Source organism: Megascapheus bottae, chromosome 7, assembly GCF_031878675.1.
Source record: "Megascapheus bottae isolate mThoBot1 chromosome 7, mThoBot2.hap1, whole genome shotgun sequence".
Taxonomy (NCBI): domain Eukaryota; kingdom Metazoa; phylum Chordata; class Mammalia; order Rodentia; family Geomyidae; genus Megascapheus; species Megascapheus bottae.
In genome coordinates, this window is record NC_143515.1 from 57,995,754 (window position 1) to 58,021,087 (window position 25,334).

The window sequence follows — 25,334 nt, forward strand, 5'->3', positions numbered from 1 at the left end:
TAAATTTTTTTTTTTTTTATTTTTATTTTTTTTTGGTGAGTCATGGGGCTTGAACTCTGCCTGGGCTCTTCTCTGCCCTCTTCAGCTCAAGGCTAACACACTTCCCCTGGGCCTGGGCATTGTCCCTGAACTCTTCAGTTGAAGGCTACTACCCTACCCTTGAACCCATTTTCTTGAGGTTAATTGGAGCTAAAAGTCTTAGGTCTCTTTGTGCTCGGGTTGGCTTTGAACCTTGATCTTCAGATCTCAGCTTCCCAAGTAGCTAGGATTACAGGCATAAGCCACTGCACTCGGCTTTTTTTTTTTTAAACCAGTCCTGGGACTTGAACTTAAGGTCTGGCCTCTGTCCTTGGGTTTTCTCAAGTTTAGCACTCTACCACTTGAGCCACAGCACCACTTCCAGCCTTTTCTGTATATGTGGTATTAAGGAATCAAACCTATGGAGGGCTTCGTGCATGCTATACATGCACTCTACCAGTAGGGCAAACTCCCCGCTCAAAATTATATTTTTAAACCTCATGTTCTGTGTGGTGTCCCATTTGAAATTCTGAGCTGTTAGAATGCTCTTTTTTATTAAAGAATTTATTAATATTGATTTTACATCATATTTCAAATGACATATTTAACAAACAAGTATTCAAGAAGAGTCAAATTGTTTTTTTTTTGTGTGTGTGCCAGTTCTGGACTTGAGCTCAGGGTTTGAGCACTGTCCTTGGGCTTTCTCAAGGCTAGAGCTCTACCGCTTGAGCCTCAGCACCACTTCCGGCTTTTTTTTTCTATGTATGTGGTACTGAGGAATTGAACCCGGGTCTTTGTGCGTGTGAGGCAAGCACTCTACCAGTAGGCCAACCTCTCAGCCGAGTCATAAATTTTTATGTTTATGTAGTTGTGTTTATATTTCCAATACTATGTCTATAGCATTGGGTACGCAAATACTGAGTCCTCACTCTTGTACTGCTTGGATCTAATAACCCCATATTAAGGATACCATGCGCCTTTTGGTCTTGACTTGTCTCACTCAACATGATTCTCTCTAGATTCATCCACTTCCCTGCAAATGCCATTATTTTATCTTGTCTTTTGGCTATGTAGAATTCCATTGTACATACATACAACATTTTTTGTATCCATTCATCTGCAGTGGGGCATCTGGGTTGTTTCCATCGCCTGGCTATTATGAATAGTGCAGAGATGAACATAGCTGAGCAGGTGTCCTTATCATATCCTGGGTTATGATGTTCAGGACAGATGCCCAGGAGTGGTATGGTGGGATCGTAGGGAAGGCCTATTTTCAGTTCTTTAAGAAACCTCCACATTGCTTTCCAGAGTGGCTGAGCTTGCTTACAATCCCACCAGCAGTGCAGTAGGGTTTCCTTTTCTCCATAACCCCACCAGCATCTGTCATTGTCTGAGTTCAAAACCTTGGCCATTCTTATTGGGATAAGGTGGTGTCTTAGGGTTGTTTTATTTGCATTTCCTTTATGACCATGGATAATGAGCATTTTCTTATATGCTTTTCTTCCATTTTAATCTCTTCTTTGATAAGTCTCTCTTTAGTTCCCTTGCCCATTTAGTGAATGGTTTGTTGGGTTTGGGGATTAGTTTCTTGAGTTCCCTGTAGATACTGGATATTAAGCATTTGTCTGTTGTATTATTGGTAAATATCTTTTTCCAGTTGGTTGGCTGTCTTTCTACTTTAGTAGCTATGCTTTTATCTGTGCAGAAACTTTTTATTTTAGGCAGTTCCATTTATCGAGTTTCTCTCTAATCTATTGTGATCCTGGGACTCTGTTCAGGAAGTTTTTGCCTGTGCCTTTAAGTTCCAGTGTCTCTCCAACTCTATCGTGTAGCAGTTTCAAGGTTTCTGGTCTGACATTGAGGTCTTTGATCCATTTTGAGTTAATGCTTGTGCATGGCGAAAGGCTAGAGTCAATTTTTAGTTTTCTGCATGTGGCTGCCCAGTTTTGCCAACACTAATAATTGAATAGGTTGGATTTGTAAACCAGTCCACTTCAAAAAAAAAAGAAAAACCCACACCTATAATCCTACTTGGGAGGCTGAGGTCTGAGGATCATGTTTGAAGACAGCCCAGGCAGGAAAGTCCATGAGACTTATCCCTAATTAACCACCAGAAGATTGGAAGTGGGGCTGCTATAGCTCAAAGTGGTAGAACGCTTGCTTTGAGCAGAAAAGCGCAGGGACAGTGCCCAAGTCCCTACAATGGAGCAGTAATATTAAAATGATCTTTACTTGTACAAAGGGGTTTTCATTCAACAAATTAAATTTTGCTTTTATTATGTGAAACAACCATTTTCATTATTTCACTTTTTGTTTATAGGTCCAGGGGCAAGTTCATCCTACTCTTGAGTCTAATGATGAGGCTCTTCAGTATGTTGAAGAATTAATTTTGCAGTTGTTAAATATGTTATGTCAAGCTCAGCCACGAAGTACTTCAGATGTAGAGGTATGACAAATTTTATCTTCTTTTTAAGTATATCTAGTCTATGTGTAAACTGTTAAATATTTGCTTTTATGCTAAAAGGAACAACTGTTTTATGCTAGAGGGATCTGGCCATACCTTTAAGAGTAGATGTCTCCCTTGTCTCTGGTAAAGCCAGCTGCATTGTAAAAATGTTACCCTTAATTTTAGAAGCTCAGAAACTGAAAATATCTGAGTGATAGAAGTCTAATAATTCAGAACCAGAAAAAGAGTTGTTTAAATATAAGATTTCACTGGTAATGGAAAGCAGGATGTGGCCATTGTTCAACTAGAGATAAAATTCCTTAAAAATGAAATGTTTAAAGAATCAAGAGACTAGGAGAATATTTTTAAATTTTGTGTCAGTACCATGGTTAATTCATATCCTTGTGCTTTTATTTGCCTTCCTTGTTCATGGCTGGTGCTCTACCATTTGAGTGATGCCTCTAGTTTGGCAATTTGATGGTTAATTGGAGATGAAACCTCTGTCTTTTTTACTCAGGATGGCTTTGAACTGAGATCCTTCAGGTATTGAGGATCTTGAGTAGTTAAGATTTTAGATGTGAGTAGCTCGCACCCAGCTATCTCTCTTGTTATTTATGGATTAACCAAAGTGCAAAATTGACTTGGACAAAAGAAAATAATTTCTTTTGTATGTCCCTTTCCACTTTCCCTTTTTCTTCTCACCTTTTACACCCACTCTTGCTCTTCCAATATTTTTGACGTTTACTTTTACTAAATGGAACTAATATCTTGGCATATAGACTTTCAAATAGGCAGTTGAGATCTGTTCACTCATTTTTTTAAACCAAAATAATTCATTTCCACGTTTTAAAGGCAATTTAAATGATCATTAAAAAAAAAAGTGGCCACACCTGTAATCCTAGCTACTCGGGAGATTGAGATCTGAGGATTGCGGTTCCAAGCCTGCCTTTGCCTTAAAGTCCGGAGACTTATCTCCAGTTAGAAAACAGGAAGTAGTGCTGTGGTTCAGTGGGTAGGGAGGTAGCCTTGAACTGAAAAGCTCAGGAACAGTGCCCAGGCACAGAGTCCAAGCCCCACGACCAAGGGAAACAAACAACAACAACAACAACAAAAAAAAAAAACTGGTCAATGGATAAATGAGTTTGTATAACGTCCTAAACTCATTGTATTTCTCCTTCCTGGCATCCACCTCCATTGTTAGATGGCGATGTATCTCTTGAACATTTTACCAGTAACTTACAAAACTTCTATTCAGATTTATAATCAGAGATGATGCTTAATTTCATCATTTTTACATAACAGTTGACTAGTCAACAATTTAGTATATGTGTTGCTGAAGCGAGCACATAGTCAACAATTTAAATGTTAAGAGCTGTGTAATAGTGACCTCTACTGGTTTTAATTTTAGTATGCTGCTAGTAAGTTAAAATTTTGAGGGGTGGAAGCACCTATTGTTTCTAGTGAATTAGATTACTAGTGTAAGGAAATTCAATTAGTACAATAACTTGAATTCTTTCACTTTCAATGAAGTTCTGATTAGTCGCTTGAAATTAAGTTGAAACAAAAATCAATGATTTATAGAGGATTTTAAAGATAATGTACAGTACGTTAAAATTGTTACCAATATAAACTGAGCACTGGTAGCTCATACTTGTAATCTTAGTTACTTAGGAGCTCTGAGAATTCCAGTTTGAGGCCAGCCTACGCAGGAAAGTTTGAGATATGTGTGTGTGTGTGTGTGTGTGTGTGTGTACGCATGCCAGTCCTGGGGTTTGAACTCAGGGGCAGAGCACTGTCCTAGGACTTTCTCAAGGCTGGAGTTCTACTACTTGAGCCATAGTGACACTTCTGGCTTTTTCTATGTATGTGGTACCGAGGAATTGAACCTGAGTCTTCGGAAGCACTCTACTACTAGGCCAAACTTCGGCCCCCAAGTCCCTGAGATTCTTATCTCCAGTTAACCACCTAAAAAGCTGAATGTGAAGCTGTAGCTCAAATGTAGAGTGCTCACCTTGAGCAAAAAATGCTCAGGGACAGCAACCAGGACTGGCTTCTCTTCTCCTGCCCTCCTGAGAGGGGGTGGGGGAAAGGTTACCAGTGTAAACTGTTAATTTCCATGGTTTTGTAGATATTTTGGAAGTTAAATTCTTTAACATGATGAATAAAAACTTACAGGTTTTAAATGCAAAATACCTTGTGATCTAGTAATTGGTATTGAACATAAATGTCTATTGGACTTAGACTCTTGCTTCTTGAGCATAGGGTCTTGTTCCTTGAAAGTTTATGAAAGTATGTCATTAGCTTTATTGAATAAAGTTGGAGTTCAGAATATATTATTCCCCTATATAATGGAAGGAGCAAGTAGTCTCTTAATAAATATATTGAGAAATATAATTTTCTCTTAAGTATGTTTGTAGTGTAAATTATGCCATATGTAAAGAGCTTTGCTTTTGGTGTTCTTTAATTTTAAAACTAAATTTCAAGTGAGAATCACTATTTGATTTATTACTTAGTTATCTTTCTATTTCCCAAGGAACGTGTTCAGAAAAGTTTCCCTCATCCTATTGATAAATGGGCAATAGCTGATGCACAATCAGCTATTGAAAAGAGGAAGCGAAGAAATCCAACTCTCCCAGTAGAAAAAATTCATCCTTTATTAAGGGTAAAGTTGAAATACTGCCTTCTTCTTTTTCTTTTTAGAAAATTGTTATTATAAAGGTGATATACAGAGGGGGTACAGTTACATAAGTCAGAATAAGTGCATTTCTTTTGCCTTCTTAACTTTTACAAAACAAAATAAAGCCCACCATTTTCAAACATTAAGAATTTTTGAACCAAATATAAAAGAGTATTGTTTTAAGTCTTCCAGGGACTCATGTAGTAGGGAAGTATGCTGTGATCATGAGGTATAAATTGGGCAACAAGATTTAAGGCAATTTCATATCAGTAGTAATAGCAGATGTAAGGGACTAAGGAAAGTTATTTTTATGGATTTTGTTTATCCCAGGTGTTCCTAAAACTGCAAAGAGCGTATATAAAATATTCTCTCTCTCTCTCTCTCTCTCTCTCTCTCTCTCTCTCTCTCTCTCTCTCTCTCTCTCTCTCTCTCTCTCTCTTTCTTTCGCTTTCACTTTTTAAAAAATTTTTTGGTGCTTGTTGGACTTAAGGATTCATATTTTTTATGGGAACTTTGGTGAGATTACCATACCTCTGTGTGTAGTCTTTGAACAAATTCCCTGAAGCTCAGCTGAACTAGCCAGCCCTATTACCAGCCAATCAATCAGTCAATTAAAATAAGTCCTGGAAACCATAATTATGTTCTGTTGTTTTTAATACAAAGAAGAAATTACTAATTCATCACAAAAGATGTAGCTGTAGTAACAACTAAAATCTTAATACTTCAACAATTTTTCATATAGTATAATAAATACAAAATGTTAATAGTTACATATATTGTCTCTGCGATTTATTCTTAACATAATCATCTCCAATTTGTAAATGAGGTACAAAGGTAAAAAGCAGTTGACCAATTCCCTATTGCTGGGTACATAGGACTATAAATGATAGTGTTAAGAAATCTAAGCCTCCGTAAACATCAAAAATTAAAAGCTTACCACTAGGAATGTTTTAGATTGTTGGAAAGTTGTATTTCTGCTTTTGGTGTGTGAATAAAGATGTCTTCCTTTATATTACTGGTTTGAGAAATTATGAAATCTATGTGAAATTACTAAGCTGTTGATAATTATACAATTGTTAACAATATTTTTTAATTTTTCAAGATTTTTATCAGCCATATGTTGAATTATACACTAAGAGAATTAACAATTTGGGATGCACATGTTTTTAGTGGTCCTAAATTTTGGAGTTTTATCATGATAAATATTTCAATTTATGAATACAGTTTGCAGCAATATATCTGATAATTTTTTTTTTTTTTTTGCCAGTCCTGGGCTTGAGCTCAGGGTCTGAGCACTGTCCTTGGACTTTCTCAAGGTTAAAGCTCTACCACTTGAGCCTCAGCACCACTTCCAGCTTTTTGCTATGTATGTAGGGTACCGAGGAATCGAACCCGGGTCCTCGTGCATGCTAGGCAAGCACTCTACCACTAGGCCAAACTCCCGGCCCCAGTCTGATAATTTTATATATTTTTCATGGTAAATGAATCCTACCCCCAACTTACAATAAATCTGTTTTCCCTGCCATTTTTAAATTTACAGAATCTAAATTCCTTTATTATTTAAAAATTTTTTTACCTTCACATGGTTGTACGAGGAGTTTTCAATTTAACATGTCAACATAGGGGTATGATACATCTTGATCTGTGTCACCCTTCCATCATTCTCTACTCCCATTGATCTCTAGCCCCACAAATTACATTGCTTCCCACTTGTTTTTACACACATGCATTAATTAAATGATTATGATCCAATTTGTTCACATTCCTTTTTCCAATCGCCTTTCTTCTCCCATCCTCCCCCCTTTCAAGACATATTTCAACTTCCTGATCAAAATTTAGATTCTTTAAAATGATATTGAAGCAGAAAGGGGATCATTTGGGAAGAAGAAGGGGACTAATCAAAGGTGAGAACAGAGACAGAAATAAAGGGTAGATGTGATTTTTTAAAAGTATATTATATACATCTATTAAAAATAGCAAGGCTTATTTCATCTTTTTTTCCTTAATTGAATTGTTTAGAAATTGTTCTCTTTTAGGAGTTGGTCACCTTAACAAAATAACAATTTAAAGTCTAAGAATAAGACTATTTAATATGTTCTTTATAACTACCATTGCTTGGTGTAGGACATAGCCTGATTTTTTTTTTTTTTTTTTTTTTTTTTTGCCAGTCCTGGGCTTGAGCTCAGGGCCTGAGCACTGTCCTTGGACTTTCTCAAGTCTAGAGCTCTACCACTTGAGCCTCAGCACCACTTCCGGCTTTTTTCTATGTATGTGGTACTGAGGAATCGAACCCAGGTCTTCATGCATGCTAGGCAAGCACTTTAACCACTAGGCCAAACTCCCGGCCATGATTTTTTTTTTTTTTTTTTAATGGAACCAGCTAGAGATATCAATATGTAACTTGCATTTTGGGGAGTCCATATTCCTATGGAAAGGATAGGGGTGTAAGACTAATAGACATTCCTAGATAACAGTGAGCTACTCCTGTACTATATAAAAGAGAAAACTCCTATCTCATAGTTACTCCCAAGTATTCTTACTTAGATGTTGGAGAACATTTGCTTCCCTACATTAAACTTGGACTTCTCTTTCTATATTTGGGGTTATCTTTTAAGCTACATCTCCACTTGTGGTATTATTTGTTTACTAATGTATACTTCTTCATTAGTATGCACATCCAAGAGTAATATTGCCTTGTTTTTTCTTAGCTTTGGATTTTTAAGGGACACACATATTCATAATTGAACCATTGGAAATTAAATTATGAAATTAAATGTTGATAGTCACAGGCCTCAGTAAAATGTTTTAATCGGTATGTTAAATTCATACTATATGATGTTTAAACATGCTTTTCTTTTAATTTTGCAGGAGGTCCTAGGTTATAAAATTGACCACCAGGTTTCTGTTTACATAGTAGCAGTATTAGAATACATTTCTGCAGATATTTTAAAGCTGGTTGGGAATTATGTAAGAAATATTCGGCATTATGAAATTACAAAACAGGATATTAAAGTGGCAATGTGTGCTGACAAGGTAGGAAACGGAGCTTTTTTATGTTACATTGTATAATGTATTGAGGGCATTTCCAGTAATCTAATGGTATTCAGATTCTGAGTAGGATCTTAGATGTATAGTATAAAAATGGTTTTAAACATATTGTGGACCAGGAGTGTGGCCTTGTAGTAGAGTGCCTGCCTAGCATGCACGAAGTTCTGCGTTCGATTCCTTGGTACCACATATACAAAAAAAGCCAGAAGTGGTGCTGTGGCTGAAGTGGTAGAGCGCTAGCTTTGAGAAACCCCAAGGATGGTGGCCAGCCCCTGAGTTCAATCCCCAGACTAGCAAAAAAAATGTGTGTGTACACAAACACACACACACGTATACAGTGCTTTTTTTCCTTAAGTATTACTGTTACTAGGGTTAATTTTTTTTGTTACTAGTTGTACAGCATTTCAGTAATACTAAGAACAACATGAAGAATGTGCATGATTTATGATACTCCTTTAAGAAAAGTGAGCTTACCTACATTTTATAAAAGAGAAGTTGAAGTTCAGAGAAAGAGAAAAATTGATCCAGATTTTGCTGGAAAGATTCAAAGCCTAGACTTTAACCCCTGAACTGAGTCTAAGTACTTAGTTATTGCCTTAGTATTTCCTTTTTTTGTGTGTGGGAAGGAGGGTGGAGTTGTAGGGCTTGAACTCAGGGACTGAGTGAGTATTGTGTGTCTCTGAGCTTTTTGCTCAAGGCTAGCACGGTACCACTTTAAGCTGCAGCAACGCTTCCAATTTTCTAGTGGTTAATTAAAGAGTCTCCCAGATTTTCTTGCCCGGACTGGTTTTTAACTGTGATCCTCAGATCTCAGCTTCCAGAGCTGGGATTACAGGCATGAGCCAGTGACGCACAGGAGTGTTTTCGTTATGAAAATGCCAGTCCTGGGGCTTGAACTCAGGGCCTGAGCACTGTCCTTGGGCTTTCTCAAAGCCAGAGCTCTATGATTTGAGCCACAGTACCACTTCTGGCTTTCTATGTACGTGGTACCAAGGAATCCAACCTGGGTCTTTGTGCATGCTAGGCAAGCACTCTACCACTAGGCCAAACTCCTTGCCTGCAGAAAATACTTTGGAATAAAGCATTTCACGCTATTTTTCTTGCGATATTCTTACAATTTTGAATATTTGTTCTCATTACTGAATTCATTTAATTGTTTTACTATTTATTTATAATTTAAGAATAATAGAATAAAATTTTACTTGATCTGAAGAATTTCAAATACTTTGATGTTTTAAAATGAATCTTTATCTGATTTTTAAAGAATATTTAAGTCGTGTGTAGTAGCTTATGCCTGTAATCCTAGATACTCAGGAGGCTGAGATCTGAGGATCCCAGGTCAAACCTAGCCCAGGCACTACAGACTGTGAGACTCTTAGCTCCAATTAACCTCTAGAAAATCGGAAGTGGGCAGTAGCCTTGAGCTGAAGAGGTCAGGGTCAGTGCCCAGGCCCAGAGTTCAAGCCCCATGACTACTATCAACAAGAAAAAAGAATATTTAAGATGGGACTAGAGTGTGCCTCGTGATAATGTGTTTGCCCAGCATGCATGAAGAACCAGGTTTGATTCCTTGGCACCATATATATAGAAAAAGCCAGAAGTGGTACTATGGTTCAACTGGTACTGCTCTAGGCTTGAGAATCCCAAGGACAATGCTCAGGCACTGAGTTCAAGCCCCAGGACTGGGAAAAAAAAAAAAGAATATTTAAGATGAATGTCAAATGTTTGATATGTGAATATATATATGTATAGACACACACACACATATTTTTTTTTTGGTAGTTGTGGGGCTTGAACTCTTGGCCTAGGCACTGTCCCTGAGCTCTTTAGCTGAAGGCTACCACCCTACCCCTTGAGCTAGAGCACCAATTCCAGTTTTCCAGAGGTTAATTGGAAATCAGAGTCTCATAGACTTTTGCCTGGGCTGGCTTTGAACTGTGATCCTCAGATCTCAGCCTCCTGAGTAGCTAGGATTACAGCAGTGAGCCACCTTGCCTGGCAGATGTTTGATTTTTAAAAAATGTTTTTAAATGAATCAGGTCAATAAAATATTTTTGTGTCCCTACTGCATGCTCACACAGGGAGGGAAAAGCAAGAGAAGTAATAAACAGGCTCTTATTTGTTGAAGGAAGGTCGCTTACATTTGCGATCAAGCACAAAGTTTAAATATTATAAGTGTAGCAGTACTGCAGAAGTATGGAAGAAATGGAAGGATGAGTTTCAGCACATACGGGAGAAAATTGGACTTGAGTTATACCAACAGATGTAAGAAAATAGACCAACACCATGACTGTAAGCATTATTTGCATATGAGAGAGTGAGGCCATACAGTAAAAGATGAGGCTAGCAAGCATGTGAACAGAGGACACAAAGTCAGAGAGAAATTTAAGACAGGTACTGGTATTGTCAGAAGATAGAGGAAGTATCTAATATTTGAGAAAACAGAGAAGCTGTGAAATAGTAGTTGCAATAACAAAGAGACTATCTTTTTCTAATCATTTAAGAATTTTATTCAAAGCATTTGAGGGCATGTACTTTCAAATTTGCTCTAGTTTCCAATTTCATACTTTTTTTTAATACTTCTGACTATAGGTATTAATGGATATGTTTCATCAAGATGTAGAAGATATAAATATATTATCTTTAACTGATGAAGAGCCTTCCACCTCAGGAGAACAAACATACTATGATTTAGTTAAAGCATTTATGGCAGAAATTCGACAATATATAAGAGAACTAAATCTTATTATAAAAGTTTTTAGAGAGCCCTTCATCTCCAATTCCAAATTGTTTTCTGCTAATGTAAGTATATTGTATATATGTCTATCATTTCACACGTTGTTCAGTTTTACTTATGTTTGAATTTGTATACTCACAACTACTAAGTCAGTATTTTAAGTTGTGGGATGTATTTCATGATCACTAATAAGATACTATGGAAGTTTCAAGAAATTAAAGGTCAGAAATAAAAAAAAAATTAAGGGCTGATTATATGTAAGTGAAAGTGAACTCATAGAATCTCTCTGTATTCTAGAGAATAAAACCTCTCATTTATTTAGAAGATAAGTATGTTTTGTAGCCAAATAAAACTTCAAATGTACTTGAGCAGCACCCATTGTACTGTCAGGCACTGTTCTTAGCAAGAGTGATTCAATTCTTGCTACTCTGGAGGCTGAGATTTGAGGGTCAGGGTTCAAAGCCAGCAGGGCATAAAAGGACCAGAGACTCTTACCTCCAATTAACCTCTAGAAAATGGGAAGTGGAGCTTGGCTCAAGGGTAGGGTAGAGTGGTAGTAGCCTGGAGTTGAAGAGCTCAGAGACAATGCCCTGGCCCAGAGGTAGAAAGGTAGCCTTGAGCTGAAGAGCTCATGGACAGCAGGCATGTCAAGCCCCAAGCCCCACAAAATAAATGAATGAATAAATAAAATGTTTCTTTCCTAATTCGCTCCATCATTAACTTTAGTTGATACTTACAAAAGATTAGAATTAAGGGCTGAGAGTTTGGCCTAGTGGTAGAGTGCTTGCCTAGCATGCACAAAGACCCAGATTTGATTTCTTAGTACCACATACATAGGAAAAAGGTGGAAGTGGTGCTGAGGTTCAAGTGGTAGAGTGCTAGCCTTAAGAAAGTCCAAGGACAGTGCTTAGGCCCTGAACTTCAAGCCCAGGACTAGCAAAATAAAAAAAAAAGATTAGAATTACAGTGTGATAGTATGATGATAGCTATAATTGAAGGATCTAGCAATTTACTGGTAATACAAAGAAAGGATCCAGTAAAATTTTGACCCAGAAGAGAATGGCTGGTGTTAGAACAGTAGCTGTATTGGGCTGGGAGCATAGTCTAGTAGAGTGTTTGCCTAGCATGCTCAAAGTCCTGGGTGTGATTCCTTGGACAGTGCCCAAGCCCTGAGTTGAAGCTCCAGGACTGGCAAAAAAAAAAAAAAAAAAAAAAGTACCTGTACTGACCTACAGAACCTGGGTTCTGAAGATAGACTGATCAAGAACAGATGAGGTTGGTTAGATTGGGAAATGAGAATATGTATTAATTCCAAAATCTATAATCACGTATCCATAAGCAGCTGATGAAGAAACAGTGCTCCTTGTAGAAGCTGAACTGGGGGCTCAAGTCAGCCTTCTAAGTAGGTAGCTGGAATTACAGGTACCTATCAGTAAGTAAATATTTAAAAATTAAGGAGTAGGGCCAGGTGCTGGTGGCTCATGCCTGTAATCCTAGCTACTCAGGAGGCTGAGATCTGAGGATCATGAATTAAGCGAGCCTGGGCAAGAAACTCTGTATGACTTTTTTCTTTTTTTTTTTTTTTTTGCCAGTCCTGGGGCTTGAGCTCAGGGCCTTGGCACTGTCCTTGGGCTTTCTCAAAGCTAGAGCTCTACCACTTGAGCCACAGCACCATTTCTGGCCTTTTCTATGTATGTGGTTCCGAGGAATTGAACCCAGGTCTTTGTGCATGCTAGGCAAGCACTCTACCACTAGGCCAAACTCCCGGCCCCTGACATTTTTTTTTATTTTTTGCAACTCCTGGGGCTTCAGCACTGTCCTTGAGTTCTCTCAAGGCTAGAGCTCTACCACTTGAGCCACAGCACCATTTCCAGCTTTTTCTATGCATGTGGTACCGAGGAATAGAACCAGGGTCTTTGTGCATGCTAGGCAAGCACTCTTAACACTAGCCCAAACTCCCGGCCCCTCTGTATGACTTTTATCTCCAATTAAATGACAGAGAGAGCCAGAAGTGATGTTGTGGCTCAAGTGGTAGAGTGGCAACCTTGAGCAAAGGAGCTCAGGGACCATGCCCATGCCCAGAGTTCAAGCCTCAGGACCAGCAAAATAATAAAGTGGTCAGAGTCAAGGATATAGCTCAGTAGTAAAGTTCTTGCCTAGTAGGCATGAAGTCATGGATTTAAACCCCAGCACTGCAAAAAATAAATAATAAAGAAGAATATATTGCAGTGGTAATTATTCAAAGCTGTAAATATACTAAAACAATTGAATTACTTTAGATCGACAAATTGCATGGTATGTAAATTATATTTCAATGAGATGGCTTAAAATAAGAGTAACAGGAGAGATACACTCTATCTAATAGTATTGTAAAAAAGATATTTTTTAGTTACAGAAAGTAGATAACTAGTTTTGTGGGAGTGAGCATGTCTAGGGGCATAAGGGAACTTACCATATCTAGATTTTGGTGGGGTTTTAATAACTATGTAATACTCACCAAAAAGAGCATGTAAAGTAGTTATATCTTACTGTATATAAACTATACCTTAACATTAATTGACTGACAAAAATAAAGTCAATGATAAAACAAATTATGTTAAATAATAGTAACCAGATTATGTTTATATAGCAGGACAACATTTATAAGATTTCAGATTCTACATTACAATTAACCTTTAAGAAACCACTATCTTAAAAAATTTTAGTGTAATGTTAAGATAATAAGTCTAGATGAGATGACCGGAATAGGCAAATCGGTAGGTAGAGTAGTGGTTGCCAGGAATTGGGAAGAAAATTGAATGGAGCTTGCCTAGCAGCGTGTTTAGGGTATCTTTGTTGGGTTGTGAAATGTCCTAGAATTTACCTTGATGTACAACTCTTAAATACACTGAAAAACTATTGAATAATAAGTACGTTTTACAGTCATAAATTATGTCCCTAGGAAACTTGCACAAAAAAACCTCCACAATGATATGAATAGACTATTAAAAGTCTCCTTCTGTTATTATTTTCTATGTATGTAACTTTTTTCATGTACTTCAACCAGAATAATATATTGTACCAGATTGGACACAGAAATGGGAAAACCCTGTTGTCTTCTATTAAACTTCCTATTAGAGAGTTGGAAAAATGCAAAAATAGCAAACAAACCAAAAACCCCAAACAAAAGACCCCAAAACTGTCATTTTTCTACTAACGAGTTATTTTTTTTGCTGTTATAGAAAAAGTTGTTTATGTTACTTTTGCTAACAATAGTGGATTTATTATTGTTTTAAATGAATTGAATATTAAAGAAATTACTGACTTTAAGCTTCAACTATGTATTATTCATAGGTTTAAGCAAAAGCTTTTTAAGAGTATGGAATCCTCAAACTAAGTAGCTTGAGAAATCACTGATCTAAAAATAGATTTGCAAATCATGAGTCATTATAAAAGAAAATCTCAAAGTCTTATATTTGTAAGGCATTAAAAATTTCAGTGTATCTGCTATGTTAAATTTTGTGATTATAAGTTATTAGCTCAAAATGTATCTTCTATTATTTGAGCTGACTGAATTAGTTTGTTTTTCTGTCCTCTTCTCAACAGGATGTAGAAAATATATTTAGTCGAATAGTAGATATTCATGAACTTAGTATAAAGTTACTGGGCCATATAGAAGATACTGTTGAAATGACAGATGAAGGCAGTCCCCACCCATTAGTAGGAAGCTGTTTTGAAGATCTAGCAGAAGTAAGTATGTTAATTAAATAATAAACTAAATCTGTATATAAATTTCTATTTGTGTTAATATTTTGAATCTTAATTCTTGCTTTCAGTTAAAGTCATAGAAAGTGCTGACTGCACATCTGTTAATTGCAATATCCTGTTGTAAAATCTTTCACAGCAGGGCCAACAGAAGTTAGGCCTCAATGAACAACTTGGATCTGGAATCCATTTACTTGTATTCTACTCCAAACACTGCTATCTAAATTGTGCACAGTCAGGAAGGTATGGCTGCAGACAACACTATTATTTATGTACTCGTGAGCAAGCTATTTTCTTTCTTTAAACATACATGTACTTCAAAAGTATGCACAATTGTAACAGGACTCAAGATTGTTTGTGTATGAAAATTAAATAAAATAACCTATTTGTAGTAATCAGCCAACCATTTTTATACAGTAAGCTATTCAGTATGTATTATGATTAAAAAATAGGAGAGGGCAGGGAGTTTGGCCTAGTGGTTGAGTGCTTGCCTAGTGTGCACGAAGACCCGGGTTTGATTCCTCGGTACCACATAGAAAGAAAAAAGCTGGAAATGGTGCTGAGGTTCAAGTGGAGTTCTGGTCTTGAGAAAGCCCAAGGGTAGTGCTCAGGCCCTGAGCTCAAGCCCAGGACTGGCAAAAAAAAGGAGAAATGAAATACCTAGGAAAATGAGGTCCAGGGCCTAGATGCTTCAGGAACTGTGAGGTACAAAATCTGGTAACCTTCAAGGGCTAACATGAGAGTGTTAATATGTATTAATGCTTAATATGTAAGTTATTCTGTAGTCTCTTGTTATTCTCTGGGGTAGCCTCACAATAAAATCTACTCTATATTAGATTTCATTTTCCTCTCTATATTTTAAGAGTTACAATATTTAAACAAGAGAATTCAGAAACTAGAAAAGAATACTAGTACTACCCTGCCCTTATCAGCATTCTGTTCTCTTTTGCAAAAAGACAAAAAAGGAATTGTCAAGATGGATTTTCCCTATTGGTAATATAAAAGTCTAAATAGCAAATCCAAGAATACATGTATATACATATGTGTATATATGTATGTATATATATATATATATATACATAGATGTATATAAATTATTAAAGCTAGCAGTTCGGTGTAGTAGCTTGAGGTATCAGTGTGACTTTGTTGAATTACAGCTCGTTGAATATACAGCATTAAAGGCAAAAGGTTCCATTTACTAGGTGTTTAACAATAAATCTTAACTAAAGATGTGTAAGATCTTTAAGAAAGATAATAAAATAACTAGATTTATATGCCTGAATAAATGGAACTGTATCTCAAACCATGTTCTTGAATGGACAGATACAATATACCGTTGTCCCCCAAATAATCTTATCAGTCCAGTATGTATTGATCTAATCCTAAAATTCCTGTGTAAGGAAAGACAGCCAGGCCATGGTGACCTGTACCTGTAATTCTATTACTCTGGAGCCTAAGAAGGATCTTGGTTTGAAGCCAGACCAGGCAGAAAAGTCTGTGAGACTCTTAACTCTAATTAACCAGCAAAAAGGCAGAGGTATGATTCAAGTGATCGAACACAGCTGTGAGCAAGACAGCTACAAGGCCCTGAATTCAAGCCCTCATACTGTCACAACAATAGCAATAACAATAGTAATAAAGAAGGAAAGGGAGGGAGGGAGGTAGCTAGCTAGGTAGGTAGGTATGGTACTCCGATAACCCAGCACTTGGGAGGCTGAAGCAGGAGAATTATGAGTTTGAGGGTAATCTTACTTATAGAAAGTTTGAGAGTAGCCTGGCGTATAAAAACAAGACAAAAAAAATTGGAGGTTTAATAAATTGAGGTAACGTCCTGTATTATATACTAATATTTTTTTATGTGTCTGGATGCTGTTAGCATGAAGGATCAAAGTAAGACCTGGACTGCATGCTGGTAGCTCATTCCTGTAATCCTATCTACTCAGGAAGCTGAGATACAAGGATCAGGTTCTAAGTTAGCCCTGGCAGAAAAGTCCCATGAGATTCTTACATCCTATTAACTACCAAAAAGCAGAAAACAAGCAAAAGCTATGGCTCAAATGGTAGAGAGCCAGACTTAAGCAAAAGGCTTAAGGCTCTTTTGAGTTCAAGCCCCTGAACAGGCATTAAAAAAGAAAAGAAAAGATTTAGTATATAGTAAATAAGAGTGATAAAAGTATAGTATTGGATCAAATAATATAGACCAGTCAGAACAGAAGAGAGTCCTGAAAAAAATACACACATATGTTCCTGATAGGAGGCAAAGATAGCATTAATCAGTAACGAAAGAAAAATCTAATAATGCTAGGTAAAAACTGGTTATCTGTATGAAAAATATTCTATAACTTGCATCTTTTTTTTTTTTTCCTGGTCATGCGGCTTAAACTCAGGGTCTGGGGATTGTCCCTGAGCATCTCTTTGCTTGAGGCACACTTCTACCACTTGAACCTTTTCTGTTCATGTGCTTTTGAGAAACAAAAATCAGGGCTTCATGCATTTTAGGCAGTCATTCTACCACTAAGCCACATTCCCAGCCTCATATAATTTAATTTACATCTTTCATTTGTTTTGGTGGGTCATGGGGCTTGAACTCTGGGCCTGGGCACTATCCTTAAGCTCTTCAGCTCAAGGCTACTGCTCTATCAATTGAGCCATAGCACACACTGGTTTTCTAGTGGTTAATTGGAGATACAAGTCATCTGTGCCTGGGCTGGCTTTGAACTGTGACCCTCAGATCTCAGCCTTCTGAGTAGCCAGGATTACAGGGTGTGAGCTACTGATGCCTGGCTTAGTTTACATCTTTTACAAAAGTTCTCTTTAGATTAGAAATCCCCCCTCCCCAAAAAAAGCCGTGTTCATGTATTGGAAGATCAGTATTGTTAAAAATATCTATAGTATACAAAGTAATCTTCATATTCAATGCAATCTGAATAAAAATACCACATATATTTTTTATAAAACTAGAAAAATATCCTAAGGTTTGTATGAAGTCACAAAAATCCCAAATACGGGGCCAGGAGTTTGGCCTAGTGGTTAAAGTGCTTGCCTAGCATGCATGAAGACCCGGGTTCGCTTCCTCGGTACCACATACATAGAAAAAAGCCAGAAGTGGTGCTGAGGCTCAAGTGGTAGAGCTCTAGCCTTGAGAAAGTCCAAGGACAGTGCTCAGGCCCTGAGCTCAAGCCCAGGACTGGCAAAAAAAAAAAAAAAAAAATCCCAAATAGTCAAAGCAGTCTTTTGTTTTCTTTTTTCTTAAGTGTATAATGTCTGAAATTATGTGATTTATTATGACATCCTCCACTGGCCTTACTCAAAGCAGTCAAGCAAAAGAGAACAAAGTAGGAGGTGATAAACAACCTAACTTCAAAATATTATAAATAATAGAAGGCTGAGTGGGAGTGTGTCAGGGGTGGTGCCTTGCTGTGTGGAGCTCCAGATTCTATCCCTAGCACTGACACACATAAAATCCCAAAGCAGGGGCCTGGAGTTTGGCCTAGTGGTAGAGTGCTTGCCTAGCACGCACCAAGACCCGGGTTCAGTTCCTCGGTACCACATACATAGAGGCTCAAGTGGTAGAGCTCTAGACTTGAGAAAGTGCTCAGACCCTGAGCTCAAGCCCAGGACTGGCTAAATAAATAAATAAAATAAAATAAAATCCCAAAGCAAACAAATTTAAATTTGTAAAGCTGTAGCGACTTTGGCATAAAAACAGGCACATAGACCAATAGGAGCATGATAGTATAGATGTGAACCTTTACACTGAAAGCTCATGACTCTTCAGAGGGACTACAAATATACTGTGGTGTAAAAAGAGTCTTTTCAATAAATTTTGTTAGAAAATTGGATATCCACATATAGAGGAATGAAACGACCCTTATCTCTTACCATGTTACAAAATCAATTAAAAATGGGCTAGGTTTTTTTTTGCTTTGTTTTGTTTTTGGTCATGGGGCTTGAATTCTGGGCTTGGGCTCTGTCCCTAAGCTCTTCAGCTCAAGGCTACCGCCCTAACAAAATGGGCTAGTTTTAAACATAAGACTTGAAACTATAGGGCAAATGCTGCAGACATTGGAATGGGATGTTTTGGAAAAGAAGCACCAAAAACAAGTGAAAGTAGACTCAAATAGAAAATATTCATAAATTATACATCAGATAAAGGGTTAATATCCAGAATACGTGAGAAACTCCCAGCAAGTTAATATCAAAAACAAAAAAAACCTCTACTTTAAAAATTGACCCTAGCGGCCGTGAACATGACCTAGTGGTAGTGTGCTGGAATAGCATGCATAAAGCTGTGGGTTCGATTCCCTGGAACCACGTGCACAGAAAGGGCCGGAAGAGGCACTGTGGCTCAAGTGGCAGAGTGCTGACCTTCAGCAAAAAGTGTCCAAGGACAGTGCCCTGGCCCTGAGTTCAAGTCCTAGGACTGGCAAAATAAAAATAAAAATACTTATGCAAAAATGTTGAGTATGGTCAGGCTCATGGTGTACATCTGTATTCCTAGCTACTCATGAAGCTGAGATCTAGGATCAAGGTTCAAAGCCAGCCTACGCACATAAGGGCCTGAGATGAGATTCTTATCTCCAATTAACCTCTAGAAAACAGGAAGTGGGGCTCAAGGGTAGGGTGGTAGCATTGGGCTGAAGAGCTCAGAGACAACACCCAGGCCCAGGGATAGGGTGATTGCCTTGAGCTATAGAGCTCAGGGACAGTGCCCAGGCGAGTTCAAGCCCCATGAGCCCTCGACACACACACAAAAAATTTTGAGTATAAGTAATCATCAAGGAAATGCATATCAGAACTAGAATGAGCTATCACCTACTTTATTAAAATGTCTTATCAAATGGACTCTCAAAAGCCAGATGCTGGTGGCTCACATCTATAATCTTAGTAACTCAGTAGGCTGAGATCTGAGTTCAAAGCCAGCCTGGCAGGAAAGTCTATGAGACTTTCTTTTTTGGTCAGTATTGGAGTTTAAACTCCAGGCCTAGGCTCTGTCCCTGAGGTCTTCAGCTCAAAGCTAGTGCTCTACTATGTTGAGCTGCAGCATCATTTCGAATTTCTCGTAGTTAATTGGAAATAAGAGTCTCACTAACTGCCTGGACTGACTTTGAACTATGATTCTCAGATCTCAGCCTTCTGAGTAGCTAGGATTACAGGCATGAGCCATTGGTATCTGGAAGTGTAACTGTGACTCCAGTGATAGAGCGTTAACCTTGAGCAAAAAAGCTCAAGGACAGATCCCACATCTTGAGTTCAAACCTCAGGACTGGTACATGCAGAGAAAAGGCTCTTGAGCAAAGAAAAAACAAACCTGTGTACACTATGGGTGGGAACTCAAAATAGAAGTATATGATCCAACAATTCACTACGAAGTATGTATTCAACAGAAATGAAATAAATACATCAAAGAAACAATATATACTCTAAAAGGAGGCGATTAATGTGCTTTTAAAGATATTAACTCGCACCTGTGAATAATAAGATAGGATATAAGAGACGGACATGTTTTTAATTTTATAATTGTGGAATATGAGAGATTATCAGTGACTCTCAGAGAGTAAAGAACAGTAACATACTGGGTGTGGTGGCTCACTTCTGCAATCCTAGCTACTCAGGAGAGTAGCTGAGATCCTAGGATCGCAGTTTCAAAGCCAGTCTAGGCACTAAGGTCCCTTAGTGGTCCAGTTAACCACTAGAAAACCAGAAGTGTTGCTGTGGCTCAAGTGGTAAGGCCTGAAGACAGGCCCAGAGTTCAAGCCCCACAACCAACAATGATAACACAAAAGAATATTGTATTAATAGTATAAAATATTACTAAGGATTTTTAGGTGAGTGGACTAGTAACATTCTTCAAAATAGATAAATCTTAACCTAAATATAGCTGAACGAAGTAGCTGAAAATTAATATTAATATATAAATAATACTTGAATTTGAAAACAAAATAAAACAAGTCACTATTTTTTCCTTTTTTTTGTTGGTGGGTCATGGGGCTTGAACTCTGCCTGGGCATTGTCCCTGAGCTCTTCAGCCCAAGGCTACTGCCCTACCCTTGAGCCAAGCTCCACTTCCCATTTTCTTGAGGTTAATTGGAGGTTAAAATCTCCCATCCTTTTGTGCCTGAGATGAACCTCGACCCTCAGATCTCAGCCTCCTGAGTAGCTAGGATTACAGGCGTGAGCCACTGCGCCCGCTTGGTCAGCTTTTTTTACTCATAACTGGCAGTCTACCAGACCTCCACAGCTGGCTTTTTGGTCATTATTGGAGCTAAGAGTCTGTCTGTTCTCTCCTCTCTCTTTACTTCCCTATTTCCTGTCTCAATTTTTTGGCAGTTTCATGAGAACTGTATCAATGAATGAGTATACACACTCAATGTCTCTCTCTCTGTATATATTTGGAGGAGGAGCTTTTCCTTCCTTCCTTCCTTCCTTCCTTCCTTCCTTCCTTCCTTCCTTCCTTCCTTCTCTCTTTTCTCTCTCTCTCTCTCTCTCTCTCTCTCTCTCTCTCTCTCTCTCTCTCTCTCTCTCTCTCTCTCTTTCTCTCTTTCTTTCTCTCTCTCTCTCTTTCTTTCTTTCTTTCTTTCTTCCTTGTGGGTCATGGGGCTTGAACTTGGCCTGGGCGCTGTCCCTGAGCTCTTCAGCTCAAGGCTACTGCCCTACCCTGGAGCTAAGTCCCTCTTCAGCTCAAGGTTAGTGGTCTATTACTTGAACCACAGCACCTTCCACCTTTTTTTTCTGTGTATGTGGTACCAAGGAATTGAGCCCAAGGCTTTGTGCATGCTAGGTAAGCACTCTATCACTAGGCCACACTTCTAGCCCCAGTGTTTTCTTATGCTTGGCCAGCAGGTACTATACTACTTGAACCACACTCCCAGCCAGTAATGAGTTTTAGATGATAGAAATTGTTACTTCTGGTTTACAGATTGTGAAAGGAAACGTATATTGCGAAATTAAAAACTGTGAGAAAACAAATATTAGGCATCCATATTGTAACAGCTTATCCTATATCTAATTGCTGATGATCTGTATTTTGTTGTTCAAGTTAAGCTTTGTTACTATTTTCCAGATATAAGTCTGTACACTCTTATGGCAACTCTGTATACTCTACTGAACTCCTTTAATGAAATGGCTGATATGATGACCTTATTACTCAGAAGAAAGAATTGATTTACTTAAGAATATTAGATTTAGGGACTGAGAGTTTAGCCTAGTGGTAGAGTGCTTGCCCAGCATGCACGAAAGTCCAAAGATAGTGCTCAGGCCCTGAGATTAAGCCCAGGACTGGCACAAAAAAAAAAAAAAAGAATATTAGATTTAGTCTGTTAAAATTTTAACTTAATCATACAGCATTATTCTTATTTATGTTTTACCCTTATTTTCTAAGGAACTGGCATTTGATCCATATGAATCATACGCTCGAGATATTTTACGACCTGGTTTTCATGATCGTTTCCTCAGTCAGTTATCAAAGCCTGGGGCAGCACTTTACTTGCAGGTATAGTCATATTTTCTTTTTCTGGCAATATGGGGAGCTGGACACAAGCATTATGCTTGCTAGGCAGACCATTTCTCACTTGATCCACGTCTCTATAGCCCTTTTTGCTCTAGTAATTTTGTTTGTTTGGTATAAATGCATGCGTGTATGTATGTAGTGGTAATGGGGGCTTGAACTCAGGTCCCAGTCCATTTTACTCCAGGCTACTTATTTTGTTCTACTACTTGAAGCTGGAGCTTCAAGTCTGGCTTTTGAGAGATGGTTTATTGGAGATAAGCATCCCGCTGACTTTTCTGCCTGGGCCAACTTTCAACTATGATCCTTAGATCTCAGCCTACTGAGCAGTTAGGATTACAGGTATAAGCTACTGGCATCCCAGTCCAATTCCAGCTTTTTGATGGTTAATTGAAGAGTCTTAGAGACTTTTCTGCCCAGGCTGGCTTTGAATCATGATACTCAGATCTCAGTCTCCTTAGTAGCTAGGATTATAGATATATATGTCACTAGTGTATGACTGCTATGGTTAGTTTTGAGATAATGTCTCCCTCTTTGCTTGGGCTGGCCTTTTGTTTATACTTTGCATGATATGTGACTGATATCACACCCAGTCTTTTTTGTTAAGATAGGGGTCTCATGAACTCTTTTGCTTTGGCCAGCCTAGAATCATAAACTTCCCAATTTCTACCTTCCACATAGCAAGGATTACAGACATGAGCTACCATGCCAATGCAGGAATAGTAAATTTTAAATCAAGTTGTACAATGTCTGAAAAAAATTAAATTTAACTTAAAAAATTAAAATCACTTTCTTTTCTAGTCAATAGGCGAAGGTTTCAAAGAAGCTGTTCAATATGTTTTACCCAGGCTACTGCTAGCCCCTGTTTACCACTGTCTGCACTACTTTGAACTTCTGAAGGTAAGAAAGAACACTTTTATTGGTAGTTAGGAAACATCCAAATGTGATTCATGTGTGTGTGTTGGTTCTGAGAATTGATACAGGGCCTTGTACTTGCTAGGAATTGTTTTCCCACTTGAGTCTTTTCTACTTTAGTTTGTTTTTGATAAGATTTTGTGTTTTACCCAGGCTTTCTATCTCTGCTTTCTCAGTACCTGGGATAGATACATGAACTTGATCCTATTTATTTCTGTAGTGCCATTTGTAAATTATTAGGTGAGGCATCAGTGTACATTAATATACCCATTTTCTTATTTCAGTTTAGAAGCAATTGTAAATAAATATGCAAAAGAGTAGTATATTTTATTGCCAGGCCTGATGGCTCATGCCTGTAATCCTAGCTACTCAGGAGGCTGAAATCTGAGGATCAAGATTCAAAGCCAGCCCGAGCACAAAAGCTCCTGAGACTGTTATCTCCAGTTAACATCTAGAAAATGAGAAGTGGAACTTGGCTCAAGGGTAGGGTAGCCTTGAGCTGAGGAGCTCAGGGACAACACCCAGGCCCCGCGGTAGGGCAATAGCCTTGAGTTGAAGAGCTCAGGGACAGCACTGAGGCCCAGATCAAGCCCCATAACCCCCCCCAAGTATATTTTATTCATCTTTAATACTGAATATTTTTATTTTATAGAGTTCTGTATGCACAGGTCATTTATTCTTTGATGGCTATTTGGTGACCTCAGATTTAGGAACTCAAGTAAAGGATCCAGCATGAGAATAAGGCTGAAATAATGCAGAAATTTAATTTACCCATTTTCATTACTCATTGCAAGTGTTTCTGTTAAATTGCTGATGCTTGCTTTAGAAATGACGAATTTGTATGTGCCGAGTAACAGACCTATTTGAGATCAATTCAAAATATTGAAAAGACTAAAAGGAACCATTTTCTTTTCTTGGTATACATTATAATTAAGGAAAAGGGAGGGGTGGGAGTGTGGCCTAGTGGTAGAATGTTTGCCTACATGTATGAAGTTTCACATATACAGAAAAAGCCAAAAGTGGTGCTGTGGCTCAAGTGGTAGAGTTCTAGCCTTGAGAAAAAGCCCAAGGACAGTGCCAGGCCATGAGTTTAACCCCTGGGACTGGCAAAAAAGAAAAAAGGAAAAGGGAAACCTTTTGTCTGTGTGAACTGTAATTAATTAGTGTAGTGCAAAGTAGTATTTTATTTACTTTACTAAACTAGCCCCATAAAAATAAAACATGACATATACCAATACTATACTATTTTTTTCTAATTAATTTTGGGGCATAGGAAGTAGCTTTTTTTTTTTTTTTGCCAGTCCTGGGGCATGAACTCAGGGCCTGAGCACTGTCCTTGGGCTTTATCAAAGCTAGAGCTCTACCACTTGAACCACACAGCACCACTTCTGTATATGTGGCTTTTTCTGTATATGTAGTACCAAGGAAATCAGGCCTGCGTCTTCATGCATGCTAGGTAAAGCACTCTACCACTATGCCAAACACCCAGCCCCAGAATTTGCTTTCTGTACTGGTGAGTTATCATTTTTTTTCAACCTATCTTGGCACTACCCCATTTGTAGATAGTGTGATACACTGATACACACTTAGAACTAAGGACTAATAAATTGTTAACTTTATATTTTGGCACTCAGCACTTTCTAAACTTGACGAGATCTGTACTTTTTTTTTTTTTTTTTTGCCAGTCCTGGGCTTGGGCTTAGGGCCTGAGCACGGTCCCTGGATTTTCTCAGGCTAGGGCTCTACCACTTGAGCCACAGCCCCACTTCTGGCTTTTTGCTATGTATGTGGTACTGAGGAATCGAACCTGGGTCTTCGTGCATGCTAGGCAAGCACTTTACCACTAGGCCAAACTCCCGGCCGAGATCTGTACTTTTATAATCACAAAAAGAATGCTTTTTTTTTTTTTTTTTTTTTTTTTGCCAGTCCTGGGCTTGAGCTCAGGGCATGAACACTGTCCTTGGACTTTCTCAAGGCTAGAGCTCTACCACTTAAGCCTCAGCACCACTTCCGGCTTTTTTCTATGTATGTGGTACCGAGGAATAGAACCTGGGTCTTTGTGCATGCTTAGGCAAGCACTCTACCAGTAGGCCAAACTCCTGGCTAAGAATGCATATTTTAAAATGTGTATCTTCGCCAGGCGTGGTAACTCATGCCTATAATCCTAACTACTCAGGAGGCTGAGATTTAAGGATTGTGGTTCAAAGCTAGTCTGGGCACTAAAGACCATGAGAACACTTAT

The 25,334-nt window shown here is 38.1% G+C and overlaps 1 protein-coding gene across 3 annotated transcripts in view; it reads left to right on the plus strand.

The window, feature by feature from the left end:
* The window catches only part of Sos1 (SOS Ras/Rac guanine nucleotide exchange factor 1), a 104,948-nt gene that overhangs the window by 29,123 nt on the left and 50,491 nt on the right, over positions 1 to 25,334 (plus strand). For all 3 annotated transcript variants that reach the window (XM_090337096.1, XM_090337093.1, XM_090337095.1), the window contains exons 2-8: positions 2,339 to 2,464; positions 4,998 to 5,126; positions 8,010 to 8,174; positions 10,782 to 10,991; positions 14,512 to 14,655; positions 22,052 to 22,162; positions 22,979 to 23,077. In XM_090337096.1, coding sequence (XP_090193222.1) covers positions 2,339 to 2,464; positions 4,998 to 5,126; positions 8,010 to 8,174; positions 10,782 to 10,991; positions 14,512 to 14,655; positions 22,052 to 22,162; positions 22,979 to 23,077 — 984 coding nt within the window. The remainder of the gene's footprint in view (positions 1 to 2,338; positions 2,465 to 4,997; positions 5,127 to 8,009; positions 8,175 to 10,781; positions 10,992 to 14,511; positions 14,656 to 22,051; positions 22,163 to 22,978; positions 23,078 to 25,334) is intronic.